General features: G+C 56.1%; 1 protein-coding gene across 1 annotated transcript; it reads right to left on the bottom strand.

Annotated features, from left to right (window-relative positions):
• Positions 1-725: 725 nt before the first annotated feature.
• On the bottom strand, positions 726-18,196 carry KCNH4 (potassium voltage-gated channel subfamily H member 4). Its single transcript, XM_043471980.1, has 17 exons — positions 17,798-18,196; positions 15,681-15,914; positions 15,213-15,359; positions 14,955-15,079; positions 13,876-14,119; positions 13,413-13,570; positions 10,258-10,465; positions 9,625-9,819; positions 8,988-9,187; positions 6,897-7,146; positions 6,100-6,332; positions 5,406-5,444; positions 4,855-5,207; positions 4,491-4,597; positions 3,774-3,847; positions 1,836-2,539; positions 726-940 (listed from the first exon to the last, which is right to left on the bottom strand). Exons 1-16 carry the CDS (start codon positions 17,871-17,873, stop codon positions 2,144-2,146), a joined length of 3,039 nt encoding a protein of 1,012 aa, XP_043327915.1. The 5' UTR covers positions 17,874-18,196; the 3' UTR covers positions 726-940; positions 1,836-2,143.
• Between the last annotated feature and the right edge of the window lie 1,135 nt (positions 18,197-19,331).

Genomic DNA, 19,331 nt, shown 5'->3' with positions numbered 1-19,331 from the left:
GACACTACTCAGAAACTGTATGGAATCCAAGCTCACCCCAGAGACAGCCATGGGCATCGTTCCTATGCTACCAGCCAACACCAATCACACTTTGGAACCTGAGCTGGAGAATCGACCTGGCAACCTCTCTGGGACAACCTGCCACAAAACTGCCCACATCTAGTTCCAACTGGTCACCAGGGTGCCTTTTTCTAACAGCATCCATAACACCCACCCCTGCAGTGATCATCAAAGTAGTGAAAACTCAGAAGGAGGAGCAAGCTTAGGAGAGCAGAGGGGATGGGGCAGAATGGGATTCCTAGCAGGTTCTTGATTGGTGACAAGTGTTTCCTCCAGACCCTGCTGTACCTTGCCTGCAAGAAGGACAGGATCAGTTACTGTAGGATTGGTGGGGAGTCCCTTGGGCCACCTTTCCAGGGCTGGAGGTGTACCTGAGTCAGGGCTCTGTCCCTCCCACACACTGTCTGAATCTGTGGCTCTGACCAGGTTGGGGGGAGGGTGGGTATAACGGGCCCATAGTGACTCATTAAGGTTTCTGCCTCATCCCAGGGGCTCCTGGTGGCGTGAATGTGGTGCCAAGTGGATTGGTTGGCACCTTTGCCCTCCTAGAGACAGTAACAGGGCCCTGGGGTACTGTGTGGGAGTGACTATCATGTAGGCTCCTCCAAAGCCCTGGAGCTATCACACCAGCCCCCAGAAACAGCCAGAGCCAGCAACTACAAAAATAAAAGAGTTTATTTCCTATCCAAAAGTGAGCCCAGGGTGGTGGGTGGTTAGGAGAACTGGAAACCAGGGTGCATGTTCAAGAAGGCCCTGAGTGAGACCATGTTGGAAGGGGGAGAACAGGCATGGCTGAGGTCTAGGGGTGGGGGAAGGGAAGGAGTGCTGCTGGGACTGTTTCAGGTTGCTGGTAGCAGAAGAGACCACTTTCAGCGTCGGCCTGCAGAGAGACATAAACAGAGATGTGGACAGGCCCCAGGCCCAGGGGTAGAAATAGACATTACTTGACCTGAAAAGGACCCACTGGGGCAAAGGAACCTGGAAGCACACTATAAGGCAGGGATTACAACCTCAGATACCAACAGAGATCAGATAAAGAATTCAAAGGAGGGAAGCCAGCTAGGTGTCAGGAAATGATCTAGGAACCTGGGAATCGCAAAGACGTGGAGGATGCAGGCCTCATCCAAAGAGGACAGCTCCCCCTCCCCCCCCCCCCCGCAACTAATTATTGCCAGGTGCAATGTTGGTCCAGAATTGCCAGATCTCTGTAATTTGTTTAGAGAAGCTGGAATATCTGGATTTTTTTTTCGCTGTGCTGGGTCTTAGTTGCAGCCTGTGGGGTCCAGTTCCCTGGCCAGGGATTGAACGAACAAGGGTCCCCTGCATTGGGAGTGCGGAGTCTTAACCACTGGACTGCCAGGGAAGTTCCCAGAATATCTGGATTTTTATGTGAACTTTCCTGATTTTTAATATGGCAACTCATTTGTATTTTGAAAAAAAAAAATGCTGTGGGAATCAAAGAATACATATCTAGGGTCATTGGTTCATTTCCTATGTGGGCTGTGGGGGAAAGGGAGCCCCTCCACCTTGGGCTGGTGGTTGGAAGCCTAAGAAGTCTTGGGTTACTCAAATGCCAGTCAGGGGACTTCCCAGTGGTTAGGACTCCCGTCTCCAGCAGAGACCTGGGGGCTGGGACAAAAGACCTCACAGTATCACTAGCTATCTCCGCACTGGAGTCTCTTGCTGTAGACACCAAGATCCTGCCTGCTCTTTCCTCAGTCTTCATTTCCTAGGCTGGATCTGGGGCCCTTCCCCTACCCCACCCCCATCTCTACCTGCCTCCAGGTCCTGGGGAGAAAGCCAGACATCTCATCTGCCCAGCTTAATGGGCACTGCGGTCCATCTCATGCCTGTTGGGTTCCACGGCCTCAGATGGCTCCCCTCACAGAGGAGAATAGAGGAAGGTTTGGGAAAAGGGAAGAGTCACAAGTGACCAGACTTGGTTAAAAAAGGTCAGAGAATCCAGAGCCAACCAGACCCGCTGGTGGCTGCTGACCCAAGGCAGGAGGCCAAGGGGCCCAGCCCCTCCCTGGATGGCAGGCAGCAGCACCCACCCCAGACAGGCCTGGGCCCATGGCCAGTGTCAGTGGATCGTGTCTGACCTGGACCGAAAGCTGTGCCTCATGAGGCTTGAGTTTGGAGGCGGGGCCTCTGGCACTGGGGAGGGTCCCAGAGGGTCAGGCTCGGAGGGGTAGGGGGACCGTACAGAGGGTCTCAGGCCAGGGGGGGCAGCCCCCATCTCTGCTGTCCCCACACTGGCCGGGCAGTGGATCTCAGCCCGAGTAGTATCGTGGAGGCCAGGTGGTGGTCCGGACATATAAGGAGAACTGCACGGAGGCCTCTGAGGTGGGCAAGGAGGGTGTGGGGGCCAAGCCGAGACTGTTGGGTGGCCCGGGGGACCCAGTCTGGCCTGCAGCAGGCCCATCATGTGTCGAAGTTCCTGGCTAAGCTGAGACACTTCTCGGTTGAGACGGGAAATCTGTTGAAAACACATCAAATTGTCTCCCAGGTGCCACAACAGTCATCACCCCTCCTACGTGCGCTCCCCTCTCCAGTTTACAAAGTTATTTCATGTCCACTCTGCTCATGGCCACCCTCCGAAAAAGAAGACAGGACAGGGGTTATTTTTGTCTAGATGTAAATACCCCAGCCTCTTTCCAAAAAAGGATTTGGGACGACAGCTATTGCTATTTCCACCCCCTCGCTCCTGCCACGCACACACTTTTATAAGATGTAGAAGAATGTGCTCAAAGAGGCTGCACAACTGTGAAGTGACAGACGCAGGCTTACTCTCAGGTGATACATCACAGGAGCTCAAGTGTCTATTCAGCATTTTTCAAATTTCAGGAACTACAGAATCAACTGAAAAACTTGTCAAAATGCCGATTTCTGGGCCCCACCCCAGATGTTCCAAATTGTGTGAGGCCTAGGAATCCACATTTTAACAGGTTCTCTGGATAATGATGGTCGCTGAAGTTGGGGGACCACTGGTCTAGGAGAACTGCCAGCTTAAGCAGGACCCACCGTGAATCCTGCAGAACCAGGACTGGCTCCGCCCCCTGCCCCAGGCCCCGCCCCACCCAGGTGCACCCCTGGGGATGCCTGATGTTTATCAGAACACAGGGAAGGCCCACTCCCGAGGGCTGGGCCTGGCTGCGCTGTGAATGTGGCTTTGAGATCCCTGAGGGGGAGGTGGAGACTCAGCCTCAGCAAACAGGATCTGGGCTCTTTCCCACCAGGATTCAGATGGGAGGGTCCAGGTCCCCCAGTCTGGGCAGTCCTCGGCCCAGACAGGTGGGGGGGTGGGGAAGAAGACGGGGAGGGAAGGACTGGAGTATGTGACTTGGTGGGGGTAGGTGGAACGGTCCCTGCAGGAGCAAATCCCTTGTCGGTGGAGAGGCCCTCTTTTTCCGGCCAGACCTCCTGAGTCAGCTGGAAGGCAGGGATGCAGCCTTCCCTGAGTACTTACAACCCGCTAGAGATCAACCGGGTACGTATGCGCCCTCATCTCGTGCATACGAGATGGGAAGAACGATCTCCCCATTTTCAGATGAGGAGATTGAAGTTCAGAATGGTTGTGGGGCTTGCCCAAGGTCACACAGCTAACATGAATATCTGAAATCAGGAGTTTGGCTCCAGACCCTTTGCAATGCTGTTCTATGAGGCACATCTCTGATCCCAAGGTTGGAGGAGAGGAACAGGCCCCAACTAACCTCCTGGTTCAGTCTGCAGACCTTTTCCTTCACCTCCTCAGCCTCTGGGGCGGCTTCCTGGCTGGGCGTGGGCCCTGCAGACAGAGTGGGGAGAAGGGGTGTTGGGTGAGTGCAGGGAGCTTGAGCCTGCAGCCTGGGCTGGGCCCTCCTGTCACTGGGCACGCGGACAGCAAGGGGAGAGGATGCTCTGAGGTCAGGATGATGGGAAACCCAAGCTCCTCAGGCTGTTTTTGAGGCCATATCACTTCCCCAACTGCTCCCCACGTCCCACCCACCTCCCACCCACCCCCAGCTCTAGGCACGAAGTTTCTCTTTGGAGTCTGAACACAACCATTCTTCTGGTCATGCCTATGTGCCTTTCACCAACTGCCTTGTTCCGCAACTCAAACTCCTACCCACCCTTTAAGGCCCACCTCAAGTGTCCCCTCCTCTAAGAAGGAGGGTTAGAGGCTCCCTCCTGTCCCTCCTAGGAGCCCCGCTCTTGTCTCGGTCACGGCTCTTAGCACTCTGCTCTGGAACCATGCGTCTGAGAACACAGGTATTGCCTCCATTAGACTGGGCATTTGCTAAGTGTGGGCCAGGCCTGGTTCATCTGTATGTTGCTAGTAGAGCACCTGGAAGCTGGCAGGCCCTTACTATATGTGGGATGGATGGATGGATGGATGGATGGATGGATGGATGCGTGACTGTGAGTTGAAGTCCACTGTTGGCCCTTACCTGTAGGAGAGGCCTGCGAGCGAGATCTAGGGTGCTCAGGCCTCCTGCTGAACCGGAACGTAGGGGCCTCTGCCGTGCTGCCAGAGTCCTCAATACCATCCACTATCCTGGGATGGAGGCAGTGGTCATCAGTCCCGCGGGCAGAGAGTAAGGGCCAGAGCAGGGCAGAGCAGGCAGAGGGTGAAAGGGGCTGCAGCACCAGGGAGCTGGGGAGGAGCAGCCGTCACAGAGGGGTGGGGTTGCAAGCTGTGGTGGATCAGGAAGGGCGGGGTGGAGCACTGGTCAGAATGCCAGGGACGGAGCCCAGAGAAGGTTCTGGAAGCCAGCAGGGGTATAGGGAAGGCAGGGGAGGCTGGCATCTCACCGGGGACTGAGGTCCGGAGGTCCAAAGGTTCCCAGTGGGGGAATGAGAAGCTGGGGGGGCTTCCAGGCAGCAGAGCCCCTGGGGGGGCCATGAGGGGAGGGGCTGTGGCCCCGGCCAGCCAGGGCAGGGGAAGGGGCTGGGGACAGGGAAGGAGAGGAGACAAGGGCTGAGAAAGGGGGCAGCTCCTCCCCCAAGAGGCTGACCAGGGAGCCCCGGGGCCGCGCTGGGCTGAGGTTGGGCAGCAGGAGGGGCCGCCGGGGCCTGGGACCACCGCCAGGCTCGGCCCCAGCCTCGGCCTCTGTGATGGATGGCTGGGTCTTGTCTGAGGAGGAACCCAGGCTCTCCGAGCGCGGCTGTGGACAGAGGACGCAGCTGATGTCACAGGGCACTCAACAACAGGCCCCTTCAGTGAACAACAGCCTCCACCGGCATTGCTGCTCCCCATCCCCTCTCCCTTCACCCTGCAGCAGAGCAGTCAAGGAAAGGTGCCCCCCGCCACGCCCCCGCCTCTCTGCATGTAACTTCAACCCTACCCAGGAAGGATACGGTACCTGGGAGAGGCGAGGGGATCGGGAAAAGCGGCAGAGGCCCTGCAGGGACACAGGGGGGTTCCGGCTGACTCACACCTCCCCACTCCCCCAGTGCAGCACCTCCTAGTCCCGCCCATCAGAGTGGTGGGGTTGGAGAATGTTAGGCCTTTTTGTGGAACTGAGTCAGAGATACCCCCAACTCCGACTCAGACAACTCCTGAGTGGCAACATAAGCCTGAAAAGCAGTAAAAGATCAAGGTCTAGGGTGAAAACTACAGATTTGGCCCAGAGCCTAAACCAAAAATGGGCCCGGGAAACACTTGGTGAGTGGAGCAGAGAAGCCCCAGGGGAGGAGACCCAGTCCAAAGGAGGAGGGAATTGATGGAGGAGGAGCACGCAGAGGGGATTGTTTTTAAAGTGGGGGTCCCTTGAGGAGTCTAGAGTGAGCAGAAGGGGGACCAACAGGAGGTGAGTCAGTTGAGTTGGAAGTAGAGTTGGTGAGAGATGGTCCATGGGGTTGGATGATGGTCCATGATGAGTAGGGTCAGTGGGTTGAAGATGTTAAGTATGGCGGGGCAATGGAAGGGGTGCCCAGGGTTGAGAGATGATGTTTTCAGGGTGGAAGGAATTCAGGAGACTCTCTCTGGGGCTGGGGGAGGGTCTAGTTTGAAGGAGGTGACCTCGGAGGAGGTAGAGGCCATAGGGGTCTACATACATTGGTCTCAGAGCCGTGGCGCAGGTTGAAGGTGAGGTCCCGGGGCAGGCCAGCCCGGAAGGCAGCTCCATACTCAGGATAGAGCCTCAGGACCTCGGCCAGCCCTTGGCTGCTCAGTTGCTGCAGGCCACAGTAGGTGAGTGCCTTCACGTCAGCACTGGTCTTCAGCACGCAGCTTGGAGCTGTGCCTGACCCAGGCTCGGGGATATCTGCCCCAATCAGGTCTCCTTTTCCTGTGGGTGAGGGATAGGGACAGTCAGCTAGGGCAGAGGGACCCAGATGATATTAGTGGATGTGAGGGATGGCCAGTGTGTTTGAAGGATGGTTGAAGGTGGGTCAGTCAATGGAATTGGAGGAAATAATCAATAGAGTTGGCAGGTCGGTGGAGAATGGCTGGTGAAGTTGGGAGACAGTCAGTTGGGGGCGTCAGTAAGGCTGGAGGAACAATCCATGGAATTGGGTGATCAATACAGAACGGCCAGAAGGGTCAGTTAAAGGGTAGAGAGTCAGTGGAGTTGAGAGTTGATGGGTCAGGGGTGTTGGGAGATGGTATGGTGGGAGAATTGATTTGGGGGAACAGTCACTGGGGAAGGGTTGATGGGTTCAGGGATGGCCAATGGGATGAGGTAAGGGTCTGAGGGGAATGATCAAAAGGGGATGGTGGGAGGTGCTGGGACTGAGAGACAGAGTACTCCTTTGCCAGAACACCAGCTATCCAGTCCCTAGATTCCTGGCCCCTCCCAAGGCCTCTGGGGGAAGGTTCCGGGGTACGGAGAAGGTAGAGGCAGGACCCTCACCCAGGATGGCCAGCACCATGTTGTCGCGGAGCACCTCCAGCGAGCCAGAGCAGACGTAGTAGTGCGCCTGCAGGGCGTCCCCGCGGCGCAGCAGGTATTCGCCAGGAGCACAGAATGAGGTCTTGATGTGTAGGGAGAGAGCCCGCAGACAGCCCCTGCTCGCTGCTCCAAACAGCGGCAGCTGCAGGATCTCCCGATTCAGGTGCATAGCAATATCAGCTCTCAGCTCGTCTGGGAAGTCACGCAGTAACTGCATAAGGGGCATAGGTCATTTTGGTCATTCCCCCGACAGCAGCTACTTGAGCTCTACAGATGTGTTGAGCTGTGTTCAAGGACAGAGCTCAAATTACCCATTTCTGACCTTCAGGGAGACTTCTTTGTGTCTCATCTCAGTTTGACCTCCCAACCCAAGTCATGGGGCAGAGACTAGCTCTTCTGTCTGTCCACTGCCCATGGCTACACACACTGGTCACGCACACACATCCTAGTGACTCAACCCCATGTATGCACAGACCATCCCTGGTGGGTCAGCCTTCAAGCCAGGAGATTAGAAGTCAGCTCTGCATAAGTCCCTGTGGACTCTAGACAAACCCTTTTCTCTCTCTAGGCCTCAGTGTCCACATCTGTAAAATGCAGGGTTACACTAGACCTTGGATATTAGCAGTGACCTCTTGGGGGCTGAACTTAATGCTCATGGTTCCACCCTCATCTCCTGGAGCCCCTTGGCCACTCAGGCTTGCTGACCTCTCCCTTTTTCTTTTTTTTTTTTTTTTGACGTCTCCCTTTTGTTCCACTTACTTCCTTCAGGCTCCTCTTCCTCAGCCAACCTACTTCCTCAGCTTTCTTCTTACTTTGTACTCTCTCCCTGCATCATAGCGACCAGCTCCACGACTTACCCTCCCCTCCCCTTGAGTCTGGAGCCCTACCTCCGGGTCCAGACCTGTGTGTTCTGGACACATGGGGCAGCCTCCACCTGGATTCCCCACAGGCACAACACCCTCATCATGGCCCAACCCTGACCTCTCAGTTTCACCCCTAAATCCAATCTTCCCTGGGTAATGCCTCCATCCCACCCTTTGGCCGAAGCCAGAAACCCGGGAATCCCTTTGAGCTTCTTTCCTGCAACCAGCTGATCACCAATCCCCAGGGTCCTGCTCTCAGAAATACCTCCTGGGGGACTTTCCTGGTGGTCCAGTGGATAGGACGTCACACTCTCAATGCAGGGGGCCAGGGTTCGACTCCCTGGTGGGGGAACAAGATCCCACATGCCACAACTAAGCCCGCAAGCACTCCTACCCCACCACGACTTCAGAGCCCATGCACTTCGAGTAGAGAAGCCTGTGGACCACAATAAAGACCCAGTGCAGCCAAAATAATTTAAAAAAAGACTTTCTGGATCTGCGGGTTACTCCCGAGCCTAAAAATGTGGTAGGACAAAATCTAAATCCAAGGCCATCCCTGAGTTGGGCCTGCCCCGCTCCCAAGACCCTCTCTTCACCCCTCTGCCGCTCCTCCCTCCGCAGTGCTCACACGCCCTTTCCTGAAAGCTCGCTGAACTGCTTTCAGTTCCCTGAACTCACTCTGCTCTTTGACATCAGTAGTTCCAGACCTGTGTTCCTACTGCTCTTTCTGCCTGGAATGGCCTTCTGGTAGCAGGCCAGTTTCCTTCTTAACGTTCATGATGTTCACTTTTCTGTGCCACCTCCCCTGACACTTCGAGTTTCAGACACAGTGATGGCGCTGCTGCACCCACTCTCTCCAGTAGAGTCCCATTCACTGCATAACTCTTTGTTTACCAGGCTGTCTGCCTCACCAGGCTGCTGTCTCCCCCAGGGTAAGGGCTGGGGGTAATCGTCCCCAGGACCCCTGTGTCCAGCGCAGAGGCTGGCCGCAAGCAGACACTCGACCATGGCATTAATCACGTGTAAAGCAAAGGGATGTGAACTCCGGTAGGTGTGTGTCCTTGTGAACATCATTTCGTTTCCCTGCAACCCATTTGCTTCCATCCCAAACCCTGAGAGGCCGCGACCCCATTCCCCGCTCCTGCATCTCTGCGCCGCAGGTACAGGGCGCCCTCCCGCCACGCACTACCTCGTTGGCGTCAATGCCGCTGTTGACCGCCCACGTGGTCTGGAAGTACTCGAGCATGCGCTGCTTGAGTGGCCGCGGTAGGCGGTGCACGCGGATGAAGTCCTTGAGGTCCTTCATGCGGCTGTGGTAGAGCGAGCGGCGCGAGTACATGCGCTGGATGATGGCCGTCACGTTCCCGAACACCACGGCGTGCATCAGCGCTGTGGCGCGCAGCGGGCAGTCAGGGGCGGCCACCCCTCCGGCCTCCACCCACCGCCCCCCCCTCCACGGCGAGCCCCCTGCCCTGGACCGGTCTCTGGGCTCCTGGGGAGGGGCAGGAGAGCCAGAGAGCTCCTGAGCGCCTACCTGATGCCAGGTTCTGGGTTTGGGGCAGGCAATAGCAGGTGGTCCTGAGACGGGTCACACCTGATGCTTCTCTCATGCCCCACCCCATTAGGGCATGAACTTGGGCTTCCCATCCCTTTCGCAAGCAACCCTCCGGTTTGTGGCCGTTCCCCCCAAGGCCAGCAGGTAGTAGGTGCTGAGCAAACATCTATGAACGAATGTCCTCCCAGTGTCTGGTCGTGGGTGGACACCTTGCCTTCTCTGGGCCTCAGTTTCCCCATCTGCACGCTGGGCTTGGCAGGCCCCGCCTCACCGCCTATGAGCATGGTGCAGATGGAGAAGATCTTCTCGGCGTCCGTGTTGGCGCACACGTTGCCGAAGCCCACGCTCGTGAGGCTACTCAGCGTGAAGTAGAGCGCGGCGATGTAGGCGCTGCGCCGCGACGGGCCGCCTGCTGAGCCGTTGACATAGGGCACCTCCAGCCGCTTGCCCAGCTCGTGCAACCAGCCTAGCGGGTGGAGGGATGCAAGGAGCCCCGGCTGCGCCAGCAGTGGAGAATGGGGTTTCCCTGAGCTGCCTGCACTTGACCTTGGGTGAGGGGAGTATTTACAGAGGTGAGGGGAGGTTTGCACAGGAAATGTGAGGAGCAGCCGGCGTCTGGGCCTCCCCGCCCTGAAGTGGTTACGGTTGCAGCTCAAGGCTACCGGCTCCCTACACTGCTGACTGTTTAGGGGCCCCTTCCACTCTCTGGGGGTTTATTAAGTGCTTCCTATGCACAGGGAGCTGGGACTTGATCGTCTATTTAATTGCATGCTTATGGATGCAATCCATAAGGGATGGAGGGATGGAGAAATATGGAGTGGGGCTGGGGGTGTCAGCTTGGGGGCCTGCCTGGACAGGGCAGGTGAAGAGGTAGTTGGTGAAAGCCTGGGGGTCAGTGGCTCACCGATGTCCCAGAGCAGCGGGTCGTTGGCCTCCATCTCCCGGCGCCCGATGACATACCAGACGCAGGCCATCCAGTGGGCAAGGAGCGCAAAGACCGACATGAGCAGCGTGAGCACCACGGCGCTGCACTGCGAGTACCGCTCCAGCTTCTGCAGCAGCCTCAGTAGCCGCAGCAGCCTCACCGTCTTCAGCAGGTGCACCAGAGATGTCTGTGGAGTGGGTGCGCCAGGGGAGGCTGTCATCAGGCCCACCAGCGTTCCCCCCTCCCCCAGGTGCCCTGGAGCTAGGGAAGCCTGCCTGGAAGGATCCTTGCTGTGCTAAGGTGACCAGGAAATGCAAGGGGGACAGGATGATACTAAAACTAATCATGGGGACTTCCCTAGCGGTCCAGTGGCTAGGACTCTGCACTTCTACTGCAGGGGGCGAGAGGTCAATTCCTGGTCAGGGAACTAAGATTCCACAAGCCATGCAGTGTGGCGACCAATACAAAAGCAGCAACAACACAACCCTGATAATGGCTCACAGCAAGTACTATGTGTGTCAGGCACTGGGCTAAGTAACTGTAATCCTCATAAAAACAAACTTACGCCTTCAGTCCAATTTTCGTCACCATTCTCAATGTGCAGATGAGTCTACTAAGGTTCAGAGAGGCTGGTGACTTGCTCAAGGTCACAGACCAAGGAAATCATGGAGCTGGGATTCAAATCTGAGTTGACACCAGAGTCCATTTTGTGCTATACTGCCTTTTAGCACCTTGGCTGGTAAAACGGCAAGTCAGAGGCGGGACAACAGACATAATGATCTCTGGTCCTTGCTCAAAGCCCCCAGTGTCTTAGGTACAATCAGCTGTGGACAGGGGAAGGTTTAGGGACCTCATCCCTTATGGATCAGCTGCAGCTGGGATGCTGAGAGAAGGAGAGCAGGGTATTTAGACTGTGAGGCCCCAGCCCTTGCAGGGTTTGGTGGGAGTTGCCGAAGTTAGTCAGGGTCCTGTAAAGGTTAGCTGGTATTAACTATGACTGTTTCGGTTGTGTTTTGATAAGCCCTTCCAGTCTTGGACATAATGAGCAGGTGGGGGCTTATGTTCTTACTGCTCTGGGTGGGACAGCCTGGAGGCTAGGGCTGGGGGCTCTGGGGTAGCACCTGTGGAACTTTGTATGAAGGCCCCTCACTGTCCCTTCAGGGGCTTCCAGGAGCATCCCCCCATAGCCCTGGCCCTACACAGCTCCTGAGTCACATGCCATTTTCTCTAATTTTAGACAAAGGAGTTGGAAAGGGGGTGACTCTGACGGACCCTTTCCAGAGTTTAGGAGCTTCCCAGGGAGCTCAGTGGTAAAGAATCTGCCCACCGATGCAGGAGACTCGGGCTGGATCCCTTGGTCAGGAAGATCCCCTGGAGAAGGAAATGGCAAACCATTCCAGTATTCTTGCCTGGAGAATTCCATGGACAGAGGAACCTGGCAGGCTACAGCCCATGGGGTCTCAAAGAGGCAGACACAACTTAGCTACCGAACACGCACTCCAGGGCTTAACGCCTGCCCCTAGCTCTCAGAGCTCCTGACTCCAGCCTTGAGTTCTTCAAGGCTTCCCCTTGTCACCTACCCCTGGGCCTTACTCCCTTCGGGCCCTCTTCTCCTTGATGGACCAGGATGTCTCAGGCCTGGCTCACTTCAAGTCCATGGCTCTGCCAGTGCCTACTTAGCCTCCATCTTTGCTCTGCTTCCCTCTAGCCCCAGCATGGCTCCTCCTCTCCCCTCGTGCCAGGCCATCCACTCAGGTACACTGGTTTCCTGGGAAGCAGGGTGGCATGCTGGAAGGAATTCTAGACCAGGAGTCTAGGGACCTAGTTCTAGTCTCTTGCCTGCCATTGCTAGCTGTGTGACTTTCAACAAGCCAGTCAACGTCTTTGAGCCTCTGCATCTACCTCCAAGAAAGAGAGAGATGAGAATCTGCCCTGAAAGGTTAAGGAGAGGTTCCTACATGATGATGTGTGAAAGAACTTAGTAAACTGTAAAGTGCTCCTGAAGCTACCAGAGAAGGGGGCACTGCCTGGTGGCACAAACCCGGTGGGGGTACGCTCAGGGGAGGAGTGGGGAGCTCCACTTGGAAGGGCCAGAGCCTCAGGGCAGACACACCCACATGCACGTGTGTGGGAGCATGCACACACGTGTACACAGCCAGGAGAAGAGGCCCACAGCCCGTTGGCGGCTAGTTAAATCCGGCTGCGTGTAGGTGGTTTCCCGCTATAGCTGAGTGTGGCAGGCAGAGGAGCACACGGGGAGACTGCTCTCCACCTCCCCACTCAAGGGGGTCTGGGGACACCGGGGGGGACTCCTTCTCTCTGGGCCATAGAAGACCTAGTATCTGCCGGCTGGGTGCAGAGCTGACCACTGAGGGCGGCTCCAGGCAGTCCTGGGATTCTCTGCCTCCAAGGCCGCCCTGCAGCCTCTACCTCCTCATCTTGGCTTGCTACGTTTCCCCTAAATGTTCCCTCTCCTTGTCTCCTGCCAGCTGGGTCCCATTCTGTCTAGGGTCTAGATCAGCTCTCACCTCCTCCCTCAGGAACCCTTCCCAGACCACGCCAGCCTCTGCCCAACTGCCAAGCTTTGGTTTCCTCACAACAGCCAGATTTCAGATCAGTTTTGTGGGAGCCCGTGTTCCAGCCTGGAATTCCAAGGTCAGTTAGTTCTGCATCCAGCCCCTGCGCAGCACTACCTGGGCCCCGTCTTGCAGTCCATTCACCTCTTCTGTTCCTGCTGTCTACCAGCTTAGCTGCCGAGTGGCTGAATCCTTATCCCTCTCCTCCACAGTGACCATGACTTACACAGTGCTTTGCAGACAGCTAAATGCTCATCCGTTGTTTGTTAAATAAAAATGTGAAAAGTGCCGCTCATTTGGCTGCAGACCAATGCCGCCTTGGTAGCCCTAGTTAGCTTTTCATTTGTCTCAGCTTCCCTCAGAGACTGTGAACTGAACTCCCCAAGAAGGCAGACACTCTCGGATCCTTCTTGGTTTCTAGCGCTGGGCTCTGCCCATCACAGATGCCTGGCAAATATTCACTGATGACTGAGTCTGGGACTGAGGTGGGTCCCTTAATGGGAGATGCTGTGTTGAAGTTCCCAGGCTAGGCTGCAAGGCAGGACAGGGATCACTCACCACGGTGATGTTGAAGACATAAAGCAGGTCAAAAGGTAGAGCAGCAATAAGGTCAACAAAGAACCAGGTGGCCAGGTAGTGGAGGCCAATGGAACGAGGAGCAGAGACCACCTGGCCAGACTGGGACACATAGGTGGTGCGGAAGTTCAGGATGATATCTGGGGATGCAAGAAGCTGTTATGAAGGGACCTTGGCCAAGGTACCTTGGGTAAGACTCAGAATAGTGTTGGAGGCAGGAATGGGGATGATGGATTGAGCTTCAGACTGGTTCTTAAAAGAGGAGAGGTCTAAAGCCTGAAGGCGCCAGGGATCAGGGGCAGGGTTCATGGACCATGAGGACATAAAGACCCAGAAATAGGTGGGCTCTAAATATCTGGGTCTGGCAAACCCAGGATGAAATGAGGCTTGGTTGAGTGGGTCCCTCCAGCCCACCCGCCAGGATACGTGGGGCAGAGGGTCTAACCCAGGATGAAGAGCATCTCCACTGCGATGTCGCTGACAAGGGTGTGTCGGGACGTGATGGGGGTGTCGTCATCACCCGAGAAGCAGACGTTGTAGGGGACAGTGACAGCAACGTAGAAGGTGGCGAGGAGGATGAGGCCGTCCCAGATGGCCTTGGGGACGCTGTAGTGAAGGAGGAGGCAGCGGGACCCCCCCACGGAGGCCACCTTGTATTCGGGCACTGATGGCTTTGGCTCAAACACGTTCTAAGGGGAGAGGGGTGGCGGTTGGGGACACTTGGGGGAAACAGGAGCCAAAGCTGGGGGAGGGAGAGGTAAGGAATGGGGAAAGGGGTGGAGTGGGCACTGCAAGCACAGCCACGAGAGGATGTAGAATGTGCAGGAGGTGGGGGTTGGCAGCTGACACCTGACACTTCCTTCCTCTGCCAACTTACTGCTCTTTGGAATCAATCATATTTTGTGTGTGTGCGCGTGTGCAAGGGGTATTTCTAAAGTTTGACCTTTATCCTTCTTGAGAAGGTGATTATGACCAGTCAGACAATGCCCTAGCTTGAGGGGTCACTAGCTTCTCCCTCAAGATCCTCTTGGGTTCTAGGAATGCAGTGGAGGATAAGTATATCCCAGGGGGGAGGGGAGGCTGACATGGCATACCCCATCCCCTGTTGCCATAACAGTCTACTCAGAAGGTTGGAGACCCATGGCTTCATCAGGGTCCTAGGAGTGGTACACAGGGTCAGATGCCAGGCCCCAGTGGGGGCTTTCTCCCTGGGACCACTAATGTGGTTTCATAGCCCCCATGAGGTAACCCTAAGACCCAAACGTGGGTGATGTAGTTGCTGCTAGAGCCCCACCTTTGTGGCATCATCAGAGCAGGGAAATGTCAATCACAAGGAGGCAAGGAAGAGGGGGATAAAAGGAGATGTGGGGGAACATGGGATAGAACAGAGAGCCATACATGAGGAATGGCGGACAAAGGAACAAGCGACTGGAGGGAGATTGGGCAGACAGGGAAACGGGGACACAGTAGCAAGGGTGCCTCAGAAATATGTCTGGGAGATGTTGGGGTAGAGATTGGACTCACATTGGTTTTCATGCCTCTCTGGCCCCGGCGGCCAAAGTGGCCGGTCAGTCGGTGTAGGACAGTACGGCTCTGCCTCCTGGCAGATCGAAGTCTTGAGCTGGCTCCCCTCCTGCCAAGGGAGTTTTCTGTTGGGAAGAAGGGTATGGCAGTAAGTGGGGGCACATCCATGAGGCTGAGTAGGGACAGGGCTTGGGTGCCCTTGGGCAAGGGCTTCTGACCATTCATGCCATCTCCCCAGAGTTGCAGACTTGAGGTTACCATGATTACTATCACCATGGCCTCCTGGGGGGCCAAGTCCTGGGCCTCCGCTCTGAGTGATGTCCTTGAAGGAGAAGAGGAAAAGTACGACCTCCCCCATCTCATTCTTGATGGGCATCATGTCCAGGAGGCACCAAAAGGCTGAGCCTGCAGGTGTGGAAAGGTAAGAGGAGGGGGGTGAGCAGCCCATGGCATCTCCTTCTCTCTCATCCCCCTTGGTTCCTGGGCATAATCAAAGGGCTTGGCCAAGGATTAGAGCTGGAAAGAAGCCCAGAGATTTTGTCAGCCATCTCCTTCACCTTCCTGATGGGAAAACCATGGCTCAGAGAGGGTCAGGGATACACTCAATGTCACATGGTCAGCTTGTGGCAGTGTGGGGACCAGCAAGCAGGTTTCCGCTGTCTCAAGTGGACTCTGGGTAAGGCCTGGGGTCTGGGCAGGACGGCAGGGCAGGCTAGATCCCCTCACCATCCTTTCGGTAGAAGCAGATTTCAGCGCGGTGCTCCTGATGGCCCTCCAGAGCCTTGTGCAGCCTCTGCAGGGCTGGCTCACTGGTCTCTGGACCATAGAGGAAGCGGCAGCTGCAGGTTTTCTGCATGACCTCGGTGCGGCCGTAGCCTGTGAGCTCGCAGAAGCCGTCGGAACAGTAGACAATGGGAAAGCCCCGTGGGCCCTGGGCGTTAGCCAGCAGGAAGTTGCTGTCTGTGGGAAGAAGGGGTTAAGGTCAGGCCAAGGCCAGGAGGGGAGCTCAGTTTCCAGGTGAGCCATACCTCCCCCAAGCTGAGGTCAGAGATCCTAGAGACAGGAGCTTCCCAGGTTTCCGTGGGATTCCTGGATCCCCTTTGGGATGTCCTGAAATGAGAGTAAGAAGAGATAGAGCAAAAGGACAAGGACTTAAGGGTGGCCTGGAACTGGGACAGGGTAGTCTAGGGGGTTGGAAAAGGAACTCCAAGAGGTCATGACTTCTGCCTTGAAGCTGATGAGCTATTGCTGTAGGCGGCAGCACAGCATGGTCAATAAGGGCATGGGCTCCAGCACCCCATCCCTGCCACTTGCTGACTGTGTAACTCTGAGCAAGTTAATGAACTCCCCTCTGCCTCAGCTTCCTTATCTGAAAAGTGAGGGATTATATATCTTCCTCAAAAGTTTTGGTGTGAGTTACATAGGTTACCTGGGAAGAGCAAATCCTGGCACATAGTGAATGTTACACTGAGAAGGTGAAATGATGCCCCACATTTGCCCAGCTTTCAAAGCACAATCCATAGCTGCTATCCTGGATAAGGCAGAGATTCTGGCATTATCACACCCATTTTATGGATAGGAAACCAAAAAGCAGAGGTTATCCAAACTCACAGAGTTTATTATCCAGTCTCCTTTGTGGAGGGAGGAAGACAGTGATGAGTAGCATCCTCATTCCCTGCCTTCCAGGAAAAGTCCTCTTTTTAGCATCCCTTAGCTAAGATCAGGGGGTCTGTCCCAGTTCTCAGAGTTTGACAGGCTTGAGCAATGAAGGTGTGGCTCCAGCAAACCCAGCAACAAAACCTGAGCTGGCTCCCCTCCAGTTCCATTGGGTGGGAGGCCTCAGGGGGGCTCGGTAGGCCATCTAGGGACAGTCTCAGCTGAAGGAAGGGATCTGAGAAGAAACCAGTCCTGGGGTGCTAGGAGGGTTGAATGTCTGGGGATGGAGCGGCTGGTGGGGATACTGAAGGTGCCTGGGAGGTGCTGGGCCCTGGGCAAGCAGCCTCCTTCTTCCATCCCAGGTCCGTTGCCCGGGTGATAGGCACTATGGAAACAAGGGAGGTGTGTGTGGGGGCAGGGTGGGGAGGCGGCTAGGGCTCCGGCGGCTAGGTTTCCGCCCTCAGGTACCGCTCCCCCCACCTTCCAGATCTCAGCCTGGGTGTCCGAACCGGGCAAGGGGAGATCGTTCAGTTCCAAAGTAGGAAAAGGGAATGGCGGGAGAAGAGGAGGGGAAGCAGGATGGTGGCTGTCCAAGGTGCTGAACCTGGAACTCAAGCTCGGTTGGGAGGGCAGGCAGTTCTCCGTTACACAGACCACCCCCTGCCTTCCTGCCATACCTCCCCCAGACAGGGACGCGCTACAATTTGGGGGTGCGTGACCTTAATCCAAGCTAGGTCCTGCAAAAGTCTGACCTTTTCTATGTCTCTCTTTCTCTTTTTTTTCTGGGGGAAGGAGATGCTGCAGTCGTTGGGGAGCAGACCCCAAAGCACCTGGCCACTTCGTCCCACCTCCGCGGCTTGGATACTCCCGTACACGCCCCCAGCAGAGCCCTGCCCGAGAGTGGGCGGCTCTCAAGGACTCCTCCGCTTTGCCGCACAAAGAACCTTTCCTGCCTCCAGTCACACACCCCCAACCTTGGCTGCCCGAACTCTTGGTCCTCTCCCCGTCTCCCCTCCCAGGGCGCTCCCAGTCCTGTTCCTTTACTGGGGCTCTGGGAGTTCCTAGACCCTCCTAGCCCATTCTCCTCGCCTTGGGTCTTTCTCATCACATCCAGGAGACCCACGCGAGGGCCAAAGGAGACTTAACCTCTAGCTCGAACCCTCAGCTCCAGCCTCCACCCCACTCACGCGTGCCGTCGAAGCGGGTGGCGATGGTGTCCAGGAAGGTGTTCTGCGGGGCCAGCAACCCCTTCATGACCGGCATGGCCTCGGGGCGCAGATTCCAGGCGCAGCGCTGGGGGCGTTCAGCGCGGCCGGGCCGGAGGGGGCGCGCTGCCGGCGGGGCCGGGGCGCCCCATGCGCCCGCCTGCCTCTTCCCCTCCCTCTCGGCGCCGCCGCCGCCGCCGCCTCTCTGTTCCAAACCCAGTAGCTTTCCGCTTGTCTCGGCGCCGCCTCGGTCCCCCCACCTCCCCACGGGCCAGGTTCTTTCCCTAGGGCTCTCCCGGAGCCCGCCACGTGGCCCCGCACGGGGAGGGGCCGCCAGCGACACCCTCACTCCGCTCCGCTGCCCTCCTCCGGGTGGGGAGCGGCCCACGCGTGTCTCTCCCGCAGAGAATTTGGGACACGCCCACCCGAGGCCGAAGCGCCAAGGGATGGGGCGGGGCTTGAATGATAGACACGCCCATCTTCCAGGGTGGCCACGCCCCCACGCGTGTTTCCCTGGCGGCTCCTTGTGTCTCCTCCCCTCGGGTTCCCCCGCTAGCCGCCCACGCTGGGACTCGTGTCTGGTCCACAGTGCCGCCTGCTGGAGTTGGGATATCTCGCAGCAATCTCAGTTTCCTGCGCTCCAGTATGAGACAGCAGAGTTAAAGAGGTTAGTTTTGCCGGTGGAGGATCGATGAGAGGGCAGGAAACTCAAATGCTAGAATACTTAACTGTCACCTGTGTCTTAGTTTGCATAGAGCACCCTGGCGAACTCTGCCTCTAACCTCAGCAGGATGGATGAAAAGAGCTCTGGAGTCCACTGGGTAGAAATCCCAGCTCTGCTGCTTACTAATTGTGTGACTCAGCCTCCAGCAGCATCACTTTCTTCACCTGTCAAATGGAGCTAATAATTTTTACCTCGTATGGTTGTGTGAATTTAATAGCATAATGCATATCGTTGGCACACAGTGTGTTGGAGAGCAATTGTCTCCTTATTCACCCCCTCTTCCTATCATTCTGATTTAACCCTCCTTCTCTTTGCAACCATTCAAGTGGAAGAGAGGTTGGAGGTAAATTTGGGGCTGAGAAATTGGTTTCAAGGTGAGCAGTCAGTTTGTAAATCCCCAAAGTGCACCGGTGGACTTTGTTTTCCATCTTCCCCCAAACGAAACCAGTGCAGCAAGAAGGACCCAGGTAAGACCAGACACGGGACTTTTTTCACTATGGAAGCAGAAAATTACTGTGGCATCTGAGTGTGGTGGCTTAGGGCGGCTGCTTCCTGGGGCAAAAAAAAAAAAAAAACAGCTAAAGCCAGTGACAAAGGGAAGATGGGCTGGGGAGAGGGCAGACCAGTGCTCCTCACCCTCACCCCAAGTCTGAGCTGGGCATTATCTGGGACATTATATGCTAAAAAGTGCCACATCTTTCTGTATCTCTACTTTTGGGTTTTAGTTTCTTAGGGCTGCTTTATTTATTTATTTTTGTTTTGGGAATAAACCTTATATTTTATTTTATTTAT

This window comes from Cervus canadensis, chromosome 1 (genome assembly GCF_019320065.1).
Source record: "Cervus canadensis isolate Bull #8, Minnesota chromosome 1, ASM1932006v1, whole genome shotgun sequence".
Taxonomy (NCBI): domain Eukaryota; kingdom Metazoa; phylum Chordata; class Mammalia; order Artiodactyla; family Cervidae; genus Cervus; species Cervus canadensis.
Note: the sequence above shows the minus strand (reverse complement) of the source record. Positions and strands in the feature narration are given on the sequence as shown.